Raw genomic sequence first — 16,313 nt, forward strand, 5'->3', positions numbered from 1 at the left:
TACAGAGCAGGGAAAACTAAACAGTTGTGTGACCGCTGTCTCTACCAGTATAGAAAGGCATAACTGCACAAACTTCTCAACAATGACACGAATTTCTGCTGAACTGAAGAGTTCCCCTTTGTATAGCAAGTCAAGTTCTGATTTGGTTCTACCTTTCTTGCGAGTGTCAGCCACCCTCTGTTGCACTATCTGAAGTTCCTGAATTAAGCTCAAGAGAAGGATGAGATACTTCACAGGCACGCACTCAAGTTGAATTTCTTGTTTGCAGACATCATTGCCATATGTTCGAATGACCTGCAGAAAGAGATTTCAACAAATTGCCAAAGTCTACTGATGACACATGCCGTAAACTCACAACTCCACCTAGCTCATATGAGCAAAGCTAAGTTGATCGACTTCACTAGCCAATAATTATCTATTAGTCTATAAATAAATAAAAACACCTTTTCCTTTAGTAGTTACATCTTAAATTTGCTTGAGCTATCAGCAATCATGCAGCTCATGATAATCACAGCAACCACGCAGTGTAGAAGCCATAAATGAAATGCATACATAAATAAAATGGTAACCGCCAAGAGAGGGGAAGAAAGATGATTCAAAACAAAAACTGTAATGATCTGTTTTCAGTACATGTGCACAAATCATATGTACGGTAAGTACATGATATCGACAAAGACCTCACGACCATGTTTATTTTGGGCCTCAAGTCTCAACCTTTTCTCTCTGCGCACAATTCCCAACAAAAAATTTCTCCAATTATTACTCTCATTTCTCTATCTATCTCTCTCCACTTATTACCCCAAAAAACTCCCTCAAGTCCCGAAACGAACATGGCCCACATGATCTCAGGAATGACAATCACAAAAAAAAAAAAAAAAAGAAGAGGATTAAAATCAACAAGCAAAGTATTATTCAGGGCAAATTTTCGTAGTCGTCCCTCTAGTTTTAATCTGTTTGAACCGGTGCAAAGATCTTATTTTTCTGATCATTTTATCTTAAATGCTCATAATGGATTTTTAGCTCTAAAACCTTTCAATGAGCACCTTAAGAGAGCCCTGAAACAAAATAAGGAGTCTTCGGGTGCTCGTTGAAAGGCCTTAGAGCCAAAAATTCATTACGACCATCTAGGATAAAATAATCAAAAAAATAAGATCTTCGCACCGGTTCAACCGGATTGAAAATTGGAGCACTTAATTTTTTAATCATATTTTTCTATTAGTTTCATTAACGGTGTTAACGATTTTACCAATTTGGAACGTAAAACAAACGACGGGGATGAAATTGAGACAATTGAAACTAGAGGGACGAAATTGAAACAGCCGTAAAACTAGAGGGACGACTACGAAAATTTGCCCTATTATTAATGATGTCACAATATTGAGTTGCATAAATGTCGTAAATGGAAGTAGAAAGGATGCTACAAGGACGTAAGTATTGCATAAGTTTGTGACTAAAAATATGGATTAATGTGAAAGGCGCCCAAACAAGTAATACAACCGACCAGATATCATAACCTAGGCCATTGTCTTCGATAACTAAAGGAATAAAACTTTGCCGCAGTGAAGCGAAGTAAAAATTATTCCAACTCCCCTGGTCTTGGTTCATTAAACCGAAAATGTCAACTATTGGAATACAACACAGTCTGTATTCCATTACATGGAAACATAAACAAGCTCAATAATAACTATAATAAGTTAAGAACCAGTGATAACAAGAGCTATGTCACAGAAATTTTACGGATGAAAAGTCAAGCATTCATACTTAGCAGGAAGGGAAAGAAGGTTAACCGTTAGTATGGGATCTAAATGATGATCCTCCTTGATAACCAGAAATACAACTCTAGCCCATCTTATGGCTTCCAATTCCCAAGCATCCAATTCTTCATCATCATAATTAATAGAGACACTAACTGAACCATGAAGACCTATAAATTTTCTAGGGAAATCACAGAGACTCTTCAAAAGCTTCACCAAAGTACAGCAGCAATTGGAGGTACAATGTTTATCATCACAAGCACAAAGCCAGTTTCGAACTTTTCCTGTTAAAGAACCTAGAATTTCAAGAGAGAAAGAACAGAATTTCACCTAACAGAACAAAGAATTACAGTAAGAAAAGTGCACTTCGTAGATTATGCCAGATGTAATGAGCGTACCACCAAAGTCAGTAAATTCTCTTGGAACAGCTGAAATGAAATGTAGAAGAATCTCAAGAGACACATCAAATGTGTGCACTACCGAAGCAGCCACATCCAGAACTTTTTCACATACTGGCAAAGAAGAATGAAGGTTTCAGCTTAATGACCCAGCATAATTCATGATTTAGTTGAGTTCAGAATACGATAATACCAAAAAAACCAGAATATTAAGTGCAAACCTCGAAGACGATAGTTATGATTAAAATGTTGCTTGCTGCTCTCTATGATAAACCTCAAAACATCCAGTAAATCTGCTTTACTACAATGAAAAGAGTTTGGTGTGGCAGAGGGCACTTGCATCGGGTCAAAGGGGGCACATTTAGAGGATTCAACTTCATTCTCGCAATGTATTTTCACTCCACAGGCAGCTGAAGCAATGCATTCTGCAAGGCCCATTAATCCAGCTCGCCCCAAAGATTGCTTTTTAGCAGCAGATGCTAAATTGGTCAAAAATGCTACACCCTTCCTGTAATTATATAGCATGCCGATATGAACTTTAGTGCCCAAAACTAACTTTTAAGTTCACAGATAGAAAAAATAATAATTTCTCTGAGAAAGAGTGGGAGAAGAAACAGCCATAATCAAATTAGTAGACCTACAAGAATAGCACAATAGTACAATTCCTGGTATATGTTGAAGCATCATTGCAGAAAACACAGCTGACAATTACCAACAAAATTGTATGACAAGGACTTCTAGAAGAGATCTCAGAACCAAGAGCAAGAATCAACAAACTATAGGACTTCTTTCTCTTGCTATGAAACTAAACAAATAATACAGGAAGGTTACAGTAATACAGGCATTGCCTTATCTCTTAGTCAGTCCCTTTCATTGCATTTGTGTTCATGGAAAGTGTCCAAGAAAGTTGGTAGGGTGAGAAGAGAACTGGATGAAACAAGAGTGCTTATCAAGAGCCTAATAATATCAACAAAGGTTGACGCATGGATGGACATGAAACAGAAAGAGCAAGAGAGATTTGGCTCACAGAATAAGCCAACCGGTGCCAATCTGTATGCTAACTTTAGAAAAGTAACTGTCCCACAAATAAGGAGGGGAAGGGGGGCGCGGGGGGAGTAGTTTCCATTCAAACACAACTGGTAGCAAATAAAGGATTCCATTATCTCAAGAACACGAGGGCCTGAATATACTGTTCAGGTGGACCCATACAGAATATATTGACAGAAGCTAAAAAAATAATCCACTGGCATTAGCATCAAAATGAGAATGCAGTGTGAGGGGCACGTGTCACTTTTAGGGGCAGTGCGACGGGGGAGAGAGAGGAAGGGAGGATAACTTCTTATCTCACTTTTAGGTCAATAATAAATCGGAACTTGCCAAATATGAGATTACCTCAAATATAGGTTACTAGCATATTGACACATAAACTTGGTTGCACCATCCATTGTCCTTGAAGAGTATATACCTTTTGATCCTAAAACATGAAGAAACAAAGAAGCATTACCAGTAGAAGAACTACGAAATACAAAACAATGAATCGTGTGGTGTCAAAAACTCCAATAGTCCTTCCAGTCAATTAGGTAGATGAGCATTTCAAAACAATCAAACAAACAAAAAAGTGTTATCAGGAGGTAAAACACATGTGTGCTCAGGTATAGTTATACCTTTATGCGAGCTAAATTTTTTCTGTAGGTTTTCTCTAAACATCTTATAAATACAGGTATAGTAAAAATAAAGCTCAAAGCAAATGGAGAAATGCATCCTTTGGAACTTGCTTGCTCAAAGATAGAATGAAATGGAAGCACCCATATAGTGAAACCTTATCCAAAAAAGAGAATCAGAACCCTTGAAACATGTTTCAAGCAAGTTTTAGCACCAATATACACACGAGAAAGAAATTTTGAGAACTCCATAGCAATCTCAGATGGTAAGAGTGAATAAGCACAAAGACCATACTAAGGAACAAAGTGAATCGACTAATAATTGGCTTGATTTTGAGCAGGAAGATTAATTCAATAAATTTACTACAAGAATTTGGGAAATAATAGAAATTTTAGGTAAAGTTCTACATATTTAATTGAGCACTCAAAAGAGTACATAGCGTAACATCACTGATTTTGTAAGGCAGTTGCAAAAAAAAACAGAATGACCCATTAATATGTGAATGACCGCCGAAGTTTCGTTGAAAAAACATTAGATGTCAAAATGCAGTATACAGACCCAAAATGTCTAACCACCTATGATGCACGGACACAGATACCGATACCGACACTGACACGGGGACACGGGAATTCTAAAATACTGCGGACACGGACACGACGGGGGACACGCCACATGTATATTTTATTTATTTATTTATTAATTTATATAATTTTAGATTGACACCCAAAAGTTATTAAAAATTACAATTTGGCCCCAAAAATTTTAAAAATTACAGTTTGACCCCCAAATTTTTAAAAAATTACAATTTGGCCCCCAATATTTTAAAAAAATAACAATTTGGCCCCTGCCGTGTCCCCATCAGTGTCCCTCTCGTGTCCCCAGCCATGTCCCCACGTGTCCCCAGTCGTGTCCCTGTAAAAAATTTAAATTAAATTATGGGACACGCCACGTGGCTTGTCCCATACGTGTCCCCTCCGTGACCCCGTGTCCCGACACTGAGATACTTCGACCTCTAAAGGTGTCAGTGCTTCATAGCTAACCACCAAAGGCTTAAAAGGTGTGGCATTTACAAATCTGCCCCTTCCTGAATTTTTCAAGGATGATGAGAAGTACAATGAAGTTGTGGGAATGGGGAACGAGTTATTGAGCATCACCTGAGAATCATGAACAGTATTGGATAATCAGTTTAGGTTTATGCCTGGTGGATCAAGTATGGAATCAATCTACTTGTTAAGAAGATTTGGACAATATATAGAGAAAAAGAAAGACCTTCACGTGGTCTTCATAAACTTGAAACAAGCACATGATAATGTTCCTAGAACCATTATAAAAGCGAATTCCAAATCACACTAGGATTACACCAAGGGTCTGGCTTGAAACCCTTGCCTCTTTGCCTTAGTTATGGATGAAATGACTTAAGGATACTATCCCTGGTGAATGTTGTACACAGATGATATTGTTTCAGTAGATGAAACTGCAAGAGGTGTCAATGCTGAATTAGAAACTTGGAGAAAAGCAGTGGAGTCAAAAGAATTTAGGATCAGTGGGAGTAAAAGGAGTACGTGGTAGTTAAAATGCTTGTGTAGGCAGAATGACCCTAAAACTTCACGAATTACGAAAAAGCAAGCGTTTCAAGTATCTTTGCTCAATCTTTAGCAAGGATGGAAAGATTTCGGATGATGTGACGCATACAATACAAGTTTGATGAATCAAGTGGCAAAATGTTGTGCGACGGCAAGATACCCGCAAAGTTGAAGGAAAAATTATATTGCACTGCTATAAGACCAGCCATGTTATATGGCACGAAGTGTAAGCTACTATGAAACAACAAAACAACAAAATGAGTGTATTTGAAATGAGAATGTTGATAAGACTTTGCGAGATAGACTTAGAAACGAAAACTTCAGCGGATTGGTGGGGGTACCAATAGAAGCTAAGATTAGAGAAAATAGATCAAGGTGGTTTGGACATGTCCATCCTAGATCAGTAGATGCAGATGTTTAAGTAATAAGGTTATGGTGAACTCTAAACTCTAATTCCTGTGAAAACAATCAATACCATTAGAACACAAGAATACCCAGCCACCCAAGCCACCTCCACCTTATATACTTCAAGTGAGGGTGCCCTCGCGCTTATATACTTCAAATTACTTTGGTAACCAAGCGATGTGGGACTTCGCTTCACACCCTCTCTCATGCGCAGCGTGCTCAATTGGCAGCACCTGCTGCGTGTAGGCTAGAGACACGCACCCTACCCATCTCTGGTACCTAGCTCTGATATCATGTTACACAGTCTTGGGTAGAACTCAACCCCAAAAGCTAGCTATTGAAGTGAGGGTGCCCCCATGATTATATACTTCAAGTTACTTTGGTACATAGGCAATGTGGGACTTTGCTTCATAGTAAGATCACTGGAAGAGGCCTAATTGCAATGACCAACGAGAATTCAGCTGCCAAAAGTGGAAGATGTATAGCCTTGCAGCCATTTTGCCCATTGCTAGGACCATCAAATATGCATGTGCTTCTCTCGGTACCATTTGAACAGAAGATTAAACTCATGTATGACAAAGTACCCCATAAAACTGAAGAATGAGACTAGATAAAGTTCTGTAACACACAGCCTGCAAGAAGCTAAACAACTTAATAACTTACCAAAATCTTTATGGTGCACAGGATCATTCAGTCCTTGAACAAACGGACCAAGCACAAAGGCTTCAGGCACCAATTCGTTGCAATTTCCATAGATCTTCCAGTCAATGCCCAAAAACGACTCCATGATCAAGCACCTTACTGTATTACAAACATACCATTAAGGGCAGCAAATATTTGGAACGGAGTAAAATGAGCAACATGAACTATAGGAACCAATTTCCACCATCTAACTAACAAGCACTATGGCAAGTTACTGGTACCATGCGGGTTGTCATGCAAGAAACCCCTTTCCCACAAAATAGATAACCAACCAAATATATCAGTTGATGCCTCCATATGATTTTGATCAAGTACTCCACTCAGGGAATCGTCACATGGGAATGAAGAATGCAGCAACAAGGTTATCTGCAAAGACAAAAAGCATTTCATGAGCAGATAAATAGTAAAGCTAGCTGAGTACATGTAGATTAAGCATTTGAGTGACATATTGAGACTGTCTTATACCCTTTATGTTTTCCTTCTGAGTACTGAGCCCTTTTGGAAGACAATATGTCGCATGTAGAAAGTAAGATGAAGCAAAATAAGTTAACAATGACGAGCAATAAAGTTTGCTCGAATGTAGTACATCACAGTACATTTTCAGAAACTTTGCTTCCTGTTTCTAGACACTGGAAATCAGTAATGGTCATAAGAAATAGCTTTAGATAACCGGCCGCTAAATGTGTCTACATTTAATGAAGTTTGATGATGTGCCCTTCTTTGCTTTCGCTTTAGATAACCGGCCCCTAAATGTGTCTATATTTAATGAAGTTTGATGATGTGCCCTTCTTTGCTGTCGCTTCCTGAATATTGGGGCATCAGCTCATGTGAAGAGGACAAAGAAGGTACGTTGGGTGGCTCCTTTGTGCCTATCGTAGTGGGTTTCAGAGAGGGAAATAGGACCTTGAAGACATACAGTTGGCTACACATAAGTTGACATATAAAGCTGCTACAATCTTTTCATTTAAGATTGGAGGAGTTTCACGAGTCTTCCTTATTGGCAAAATACGAACCTAAATTTTTGGGAGGGTTTAACGTTTATTTTTCCAAGTGTATATTCTTCTTTTATCTCTTAAATGTACATGTGTAACACAGCGCCCACTTGGCGTCCTTTTAAAACCCTGTAATGCTTTTCCATATAAATATACACATATTTAGGTGCAGGATCTTCATTAGCAACATAGTTAATATACATGGGAAAATCACATTTGAAGAAGCTGATATGCTAGGAAGAGTGCTGGTGACAGAAGAAGACTCCACCAGTATCTGTCCCTCTATTATAATTACCTCTTTCCTCCTCTATTTTCAGGAAAGCTATTTTTGCACTTTAACATTCAAGCCAGATCAAAATGCTAGATCGCATCTACTAGACTTATCAACTTCAGTGCTTGGGCTGATTTGTCTGTGTTCGGTTAATTCAATTTTGCTTTCTTCCCCATATGTAATGCCATTACCTCAGGAAAACTTCGCTATCAAAGTATAAAGGTGGTGTCCAACAGCCAATACATGACGAACAAATGCAGATTGTTTCCAAATAACAGTTCAGACAGACGATTTATGATAAGTGCAATGAAAAAATGGTTAACCCACCTGGTGGTTCCATGCTGCTTCAACCAAGTGAGTACCATACTCTTCAAGCATTTCATACAAAAGAAAGAACGCCCCCCATCTCTCCTGGCTGTTTAGAGAGGGATAGAGTGAATCGCGTATCTTCCCTACACCTAATGATTTGGCTTCCTTGTCAGCCCACCGCCCCCTTTTTGTCAAACTATCAGGCATTGAACTTTTCCTACTTGATGCTGTCTCCGAAACACCAGAGTAGCCAAGGCTTCCCTCACTTATCTGCAGCATTTCCTTCAATATATGCAATGACTGTTTCCTCACTAAACCCTCCTTGTCAACCTAGCAAGCCAATATTTCAAAAAAATCAAAGACACAGGATACAACATTTATTTTCCCAAACCATCGTACCTGAAAGCAAATAAAAATGTCAGAGTATGTAAAATCAAACAGGGTTGAGTTGCTCAAGTACCAGGCCCTTTTTCATTTCCTCCCAGAATTCATTATCTTCTCTTACATCAAATCGTTCTTCCCTATCACCCACGTCATCAGCTTCATGCCCATCAGTACAAGAGAAAGAAGTCAAATAAAGAGACAGCAGACTGTACGAATCTCTTCTCTCTACAGGTCCAAGAGTAAATAGTTTTCTGCAGCATGCCCATAATTTCTTAAAGAAGTACGTCCTGGAAAATCCACAAGTGTGGAGTTAGGAGTATTGAAAAATAAGATGGACTGAATTGGTGTCACACTGTTTAAGACATGCCGGTGGACAAATGGTAGCCATTTCACCTGCAAAGCACATATGTCTGCCCACGAACTGAAATTTTGAAAGCATGGTGAGCAACAAATGCTTTTAATATGTTTGGTAGCAAAATTTGAATTGCACAGGACCGGTGTTCAACACTTTGTAAAAGCATTCGTACTGCCATGTTGCAAATATCCCACAGCAAATTTTTTGCTAAGGTTTCTTCACATGTCTCCTTAGCCGAACTTGATTTTGATGGGTTTCCATGGGCACATTGACTTTCGGTAGCAGAATCCAACATTGACGATAAAATATGGCATGAAATATGTAAAGGCAAAGACCCAGACTCAGACATCATGGAGCCTTCACTAACATATGTATCAGTTAGTGAGCAACCGTTCCATCCATATATAGCCATTTCTTCACTTTGAAGCATCCCCATAGACAGACCAACTGATCTTAGCAAAAATGGCACCATGGTTGCTTCTAAATAATTCCATGTGTTTGTTTCAGTTACAACATCAAAGAATGAATCTGCAGTCTGAACCCAAAATCATAGAGATAAAAGAATGAAATATGACATAAGCATACCAACAAGACACTGAAGAATGAACTATACACGACACAAAACAATAATAGTGTGACTTTTTTCCATTTTACCTCGTTAATTATTTCCCAACCATGAGCATGTACCAACTTCATCAACGGGACTAGTATCTTCCACACAAATGATTTCAAAGCACCAAGATTAGCCCCTGCACAGAAAAACCTCTGAACGACCAAGCAGATGAACACTATTTTTGCCATAAGCATTCTACTTCAAACATAACAGTCAACAATAGAACGTCATTGCTGCTGATGAGAAACAAATAATATATAGGTTACCCACGTTCATAAACGCAACATTATTATATCTAGAATCAAAACAAGGCTATTGTGGGAATCATACTACAACAAAAAGGCACTTCTTGTGATTAGAGCTTTCTATCAGAAGGGGAACACGTACATGTGGGATATACACAAGCAAGCAAAAGACAACTCTGAATCCAAGAGACAAAATCATATATCAACCAAAGGAGGCCAAATTCTCAAATCATCTAAACTCTGTGATGGAAGTGCTGTGTGAAGCATCCTTTCACACCAACCATCTATACCAAATAGCAAGGTTAACCAAGTTATTGTCTCTAAAGTGAAACCTTCAACAACACCTCCATAAAACTGTGACGTAAATTCATGATGTCTTTTATCAAATAGACTCAACCTTCATACTTCACTGTCCAATAATCATACTTCACTGCACTACTTCTCGATCACTCCTTCCTCAAAATGAAGTAGTGGACAAACAATGTTCACCTTGTTTGGTTCCCATCTCATCTCATCTCATTTTTCTCTCTACACGTTTCTCAATACCTTTTCCTCTCTATCGCTCTCCACTCATTACCACTCATTATATCAAAAATAACTTTCAAAAATGAGAACCAAACAAGGTGGTTGCATTTTAAACTTCAAGGACAAAGTGATTTTGCCTTAAACGAAGGTCGTTTCAATTAATCATTATCAGCAGCCAAAAGGCCAACAAAGCCCAACACCTCAAAACTAGGTCTCCATCATCCAAATCAAAGTATAGCTCCTCTTTGTAAAATTTGTTGGTATAGTTCTAATCATAGTTATTAAGAGCGAGAGACGCATAGAAGCACAAAAGTATGTTGGGGTCTAGGCACGGACTTATTGAAGCGAGGCGCACTGGTGCAAGCAAAAATATTGATATTTCAAATAATATAAGCATAGATGAGACAGTTTAGAAAGTTTACCATGTAAAGAATCTATAAAGACATCTACGAAATGCCAAATAGTCAACAATCCATGCATAGAGAATAACTAAAATACCAAAATTTGGGGCAAAAAAGAAAACGAAATCGAAAAAGTGGCTGAACTGGAAAAAGGTGAGGCAAAAAGAAAAAGAAATCATTGGGAACAAGGAGAGGAAGAAAAGAAGAAGAAATTGATCTACCTAGGAAGTTCAAAGAGATAAGAGTCGCTGGCTGGAAGAGATCGAGCTCGAGTCACTCCGAAACAAAGAGAGATAGACGATGAGAAAGACTAGATATCAACGTTAAAATAGAGGTTGAGATCGATGACGGAAAAGAGCTGGGAGAGATCGTCTAGTTCTAGTCGTTTGACTGAAATATGAGAGATCAACGTGGTGCACTGATGTGTGAGGATGTTTAGCCTTTAGGCTTAGTTACATTTTTGCCTTTCAGAATTCAATTTGGTGCGAATTCAAAGAGACTCACCAGGCGCACGCCTTGCGCCAATTACAAAGCCAAGCAACTTGGTCGCCTAAGCCTCACCATTGTCAAGTCGCGTCGCCTCTACTCCCTCCAGGCCCCAATAGTGAGCCTTGAAGTGCCTTGTGCTTTGGCGCGCCTTTTACAACTATGGTCTATGGTTCTAATATCCTCCTTAATCATCACCTCGCTTCCCCCATGGGAATCTTGCTAATACAGTTGTTTGCCTATAAGGCTATCAAGAATATAAATAACAAAGTAAAGCTTTAAGACAAGTTGGTTAGTAACAATTTAATATAGTATCACAACTAGGTTTTGGGGGGCTTTGGGCAAAGATTAAGTTATTCTCGTAGGAACAGCCCCCCTATGGTTGAATCCCAAAAAAAAATAATATGGTTCCCCCTTATTTTCCAATAATTCTTCTATCTACCTCTTCACGTGCTACGGGAGCAAATGTGGGGAGGTCAGAACTAGTCCCGTATCGGTTAGTAGCACCGTGAAAAGTTAGTATACTTGTTTGTGAGCCTCTCCACTCATTGCAAATTGCTTTTAAGCTACAAGCCTTAAAAGAGTCATTAACTATTTGGACGAAGAAAACGGATTTTTACATAATCTGTAAATGCTTTACCACATATGGTTTGCATAATGGTCATCTTACATGCCCATTTTCTGCATTATTTCTAGTTTCTACTACTCCACTTGATTGATCTTGCAAGTACACTTAGTTACTGTGGACATAAGGAGTGGGAAGTGTACCTGAAGTGGCCTCCCAAGCGCACAAAGGCTTGAGATCACCGGAGGTGGAGGAGAGAGAACTCAGACCAGCCTGAGAGAGAGAGGGATGGCAGTGGAGAATCTTCAACTACAGAGTTAATTCATGTATTGAATGTCTTGTGAAGCCTCTCCATACAGTCTAGTACATGGCATCATGGCTCCTCTTGAGTCATGCAATCATCTGGCTCTATCTCATAAGATATGAAGAGGTAGTTTGAAAGGATATGTGGACAATCACATCATAGAAGTCAGGCGGTAGTTACGATACGACTCCCCAAGTGTCAAGTGGTAGTTGTGATACACCTTCCAAGGAGTCACATGTCAGGTGAGTCGGCGACACAACCTTTCTCTCTATTGCCGGTCTAGGTAGAGCTCCCCACATGGAGGTGAGCCAAATACCTCCTCAGGTCCCGATCAAGGTACCCAGGTCCTGCTCTCAACCTAGGATATTATGGAGTGAGGTGTCGCTAGGCTCATTAGAGACATATTTAGTGTGCAGAGAATGGGGGATGCCACGATGATCTCGTCAAGCATCGCAAATCTATGTTTTGGAGGTTCCACAGAGGAGGTCTCCATATGGATACATGGAGGTCCATGACGCCTAGAGTGCTAGCCTGGAATGAGGAGTCATATGATTCTAGCAAAGCTCACTTGCCTTACTCGGCAAGATATTGGGTCCGCCAGTAAGTGCCACGTGGTGGTGTTCTCCCGGATTCCCATAGTTAACTTTTTCTACAAGCTCTCTACCATTAGTTCTTCCTCACAATTGTTTCCAATACCCCAAATTAACTAAAATATACTTCCAAAATTTTAATTTTGTGAACTCATGTGATTCTAAACATGGGTACTAGGAGTGAGCACAGGTCGGGTCAGGTTTGGCCTGGACCCGTCACCCAACCCGACCAGATCAGGTTGGAAAATATTCACCTGTCGGCCGACCGACCTCTGCCCTCAACTCGACCGATCCGACATCATCGGATTGTCAGTCGGTTGTCGGTTTCGACCGACCACAACAAAAACAGATTTCTAGAACAAAGAAGAGGAAACAAAGACGAGGAGGAATCTACCGGCGTTTCCTCTACCGGCGTCGGTTGCTGTCTGCCATTTTTTCCAGTGAGGTTGTCGTCTCTAACTCTCTGTGAAGATGGGTGATGAAGATGGGTGAGGAAGGAGGGAGGGAGAGAGAGAGAGAGAGAGAGAGAGAGAGAGAGAGAGAGATATGGTGGACGGTGCCGCGGAGGCTCACGGTGGACAGTCGGCGGAGGCCCACAATGGAGGCGACTCAGGCGAGTGAGTGTGGGTCTCCAGATCTCGACTTTGGTCTGGAGTGAATAGGGCAGGGCTATGTGGTTTTGGTTTGCTGCGGCTGGAATGTGAAGATGAGCATATATATATAACCCCGAACCGAAAATCGATTTTTAACGGAAACCAAACCCATACCCGACCGAAGCACTTGTTCGAACCCGCCCGAACCCCTTTGGGTCAGGTTGGGTCGGACCCACGGGTCGTCGGGTAATTTGCTCAGCCCTAATGGGTACTATAGCTTCATTTTCTAGAGACTATAACAGCAGCTCTGCTTAAGGATATTATAAATAAAACACTCTGGGTTTTGAGCATGTAAAAGGTTGATGCATTTTCATAAGGTTCCATAATTATAGCTCAAGGACCAATGCTTAGGTACCAGGAGATATAGCAAGATGGATTGCTTCTATACATATAGAAAACTTATTGCTGTCTTCATATACAAAGAAAATAGATCATGTTCAAAAGCTGGACATGGAGATGTAACTCACCTGATTTCTTCAAAAGATGACAGAGCGCAACAACAAATGATCTGACATAATTAGGCTGCTTGAAACTAATATTGTCATTTCCCTGGATGATATCCAATCTTAGAAGTTAAACAAATAGACAACTTAACATAAAACAAAGACTCCATTCAGCTGCTAAGAAACATGACCGAAAGGAAGTTCTAGAAGTTTAGAATCTAAAAGATAGCATTCACTTAATAGTTACTAAACCTAAAATTACACTCTTTAGCCTAAATAAAACACAGAATTATATATGTATGCCTATGTAACACTAAAGGTTCCAAGATGAAGACCAATAAGAAAAATGTGATCCCAACAAGAGAGCAAACCATGGAAGAAGGCTGCTCCCACGGAATATGGGTGAAAATAGAATTTTGATTAACGTTTGAGTAATGTACAGAGTTTTCTTAGAGAGATAACTGCTTAGAGAACTGGGACACTGGGTATTTGCGTGTTTATACCCAATTCTTTCTTCTTTCTTCTATTGAGGGTTTTCTTCACTTTGTGTGGCTATGATCTGGGTTTATTTGTTTTCCTCTTTGTTATTGTGTTGGGCTCTCAAGGATATTCCCTTGGCCTTGTTTTCTGGTGGGGTTCTTTTTCCGATAAAGAATTATCCTACATAGAGAGAGAGAGAGAGAGAGAGAGAGAGAGAGAGAGAGAGAGATAGATACAGTAACAACCACTCTCATATTCCATTCAAGCTATTTCTAGTGGGCTTAGAAAAGAAAATAAAGGAATGTGGTCTCCCTTGTATATGACAGTAAAAAAAAAGGATTGTGTTTTCTCACAATCAAGTTTGGATGGATTGGAGAGAACCGTGTGTGTACGTGGTATGTGTATGAGTGTCCGTGCGTGTGTATGTGAGAGAGAGAGAGATGGGTGACGTTTCATTTCCTTCATTTGCATTTTGAAGTGTGGTCATACTTTCAAAACTGGCTTCTTTCCTCCATTTTAGGCTTGTTAATTTCTGCGACTCCATATCAGAGGAAAGATTTTCTCCCACAGGCGCCAAAGAGTTTCGCTTCTTTTTTTCCCCTTATATGAAAAAGTGGCACAGTGAAAACTCAAAACACAATCAATAGGATTTATACACAAGAGAATAACGGCTATTTATTCCTAAAAAGGTTTATACAATACACAATCAATCAATTTTATTCCTCATCAATTCTCACCGTGTTTCATGGGAAACAACACTAGGTAAACAAGAGAGTTCTCTTTATCTCCATTACTCACTTCTCAGCTCATTTACAACCCAAGCACTAGCAGAAATACCTTTTTCTCATCACTTGTCACTATTTTTTTTTTCAATTCGTTCAGTTTTCTAAGCAACCAAACCATAAGATGAACGAAGGTAAATAGTGAGTCTTTGTAATAATACAAGGGTATAAACTGCAAGGGGTTGGCCTAGTGGTCAAGGTTTGGGACCTAGGGATTTGCTCCCTTCTCACGTGTTACCAACTCCTTTGGGGCCGGGCCGTCCATGCGGAGCTTTGCGAATTTAATTGGCTCCCCGCATGTAGGCGGTGGGATGGGCCATAGGATTAGTCCACGTGAGCGTAAGCTGCCCCGACACGTGAGTTATAAAAAAAATAAATGAATAATACAATGGTATAAAGCTAGTGCCATGATAAAGTCTGTAGTACCTCGGTGAGACTGGGAAAAGCATCGAGAAGCGAAGAGCAAAGGAAGGACGGAGATATGCCGGTTGAAGCTAAAACACAATCCAACATTGCCGGTACAGACGCCGGCGGGACTTGCCGGAAACTGTTCGACAGCGCAGCAACGAGAGCAGCGGGCATCGGAACGGCCTCGGTTGCGGACATCATCTTGGGGAGAAGAGAAGGTTGAACTAACTATGTGGGTTCAACGGAAAAGCATGCGCATGATTCAAAGGGCTCTGTATCAGAAAAAGGCTCTGTGTTAAGCCCTATAAATGTGGATTTGCTTTTAGCCCCCTGTGCTTTATCATGTTTTGCATTTGTGTCTCAAATCATTCTCATTTTTCACTCTCCTTTTTTTTTAATCCCAAACACATTTCATTAAAAACCAAAAATGGCTAAATACAGCGAATCCATCCGAAAACTGAAATTGGGCAAACGTACAACAAGCCATCACAGAAGAAAAAACTACGAAAAACAAGTGACAAAGGGGCACCGACAAAACCAGCATAAACTAAAGGATAGACCTTAGCACGTCTCACCGCCTCAAAGAGTCGGGTCACGAGGGGCCCAAAATCTATCCCCTAGCCACCCTGGCTTAAGGCACGAACTTGATGCTTGCCCGGATGTTGGAGATGATGACCCAAACTGGGTGTTTAGCTGATTGGAATCGTCAACTTCAACCAGAGAGAAACTAAACAGAACCGATGGAAACAGGAATAATCTACAAACAAGGAAAAAAATACAGCCACCATGGAAAAGCTACCACTGATGCACGCCGGCCAAGCCCCGGCAGAGGAAGGAACACCCGCCGCCGAAGAAGGAGGCACCGTTTGGATTCCAAACCAAAGCAGTGGAGAGGAGAGACCTCTCTGGCAAGCCCTCATTGACACGAGCAGGCTCCGGGCATGGAAGGACGAAGAAGAAATCCGCTCTTGGGCTACTAACTTCGATCGAACCTGCCCACAGC

The 16,313-nt window shown here is 40.2% G+C and overlaps 1 protein-coding gene across 4 annotated transcripts in view; it reads right to left on the reverse strand.

Moving 5' to 3' along the window:
* Positions 1-15,613, reverse strand: part of LOC131308104 (uncharacterized) — a 53,471-nt gene extending 37,858 nt beyond the window's left edge. The window contains exons 1-13 of one of the 4 annotated variants that reach the window (XR_009194306.1): positions 15,329-15,613; positions 13,665-13,746; positions 9,470-9,564; positions 8,854-9,350; positions 8,537-8,747; positions 8,095-8,406; positions 6,726-6,870; positions 6,466-6,603; positions 3,545-3,626; positions 2,374-2,666; positions 2,153-2,266; positions 1,788-2,050; positions 46-294 (exon numbers count right to left, since the gene is read on the reverse strand). Coding sequence is in view for 3 of the 4 variants with exons in the window: in XM_058334920.1 (XP_058190903.1) it covers positions 46-294; positions 1,788-2,050; positions 2,153-2,266; positions 2,374-2,666; positions 3,545-3,626; positions 6,466-6,603; positions 6,726-6,870; positions 8,095-8,406; positions 8,537-8,747; positions 8,854-9,350; positions 9,470-9,564; positions 13,665-13,746; positions 15,329-15,511 (2,664 nt within the window). In the remaining variant the exon portion in view is untranslated. Of the gene's footprint in view, positions 1-45; positions 295-1,787; positions 2,051-2,152; positions 2,267-2,373; positions 2,667-3,544; positions 3,627-6,465; positions 6,604-6,725; positions 6,871-8,094; positions 8,407-8,536; positions 8,748-8,853; positions 9,351-9,469; positions 9,565-13,664; positions 13,747-15,328 lie in introns of those variants that run through there. The other 3 variants (XM_058334921.1, XM_058334920.1, XM_058334922.1) reach the window with 3 other exon arrangements.
* Between the last annotated feature and the right edge of the window lie 700 nt (positions 15,614-16,313).

Source organism: Rhododendron vialii, chromosome 11a (assembly GCF_030253575.1).
Source record: "Rhododendron vialii isolate Sample 1 chromosome 11a, ASM3025357v1".
NCBI classification, from domain to species: Eukaryota; Viridiplantae; Streptophyta; class Magnoliopsida; order Ericales; family Ericaceae; genus Rhododendron; species Rhododendron vialii.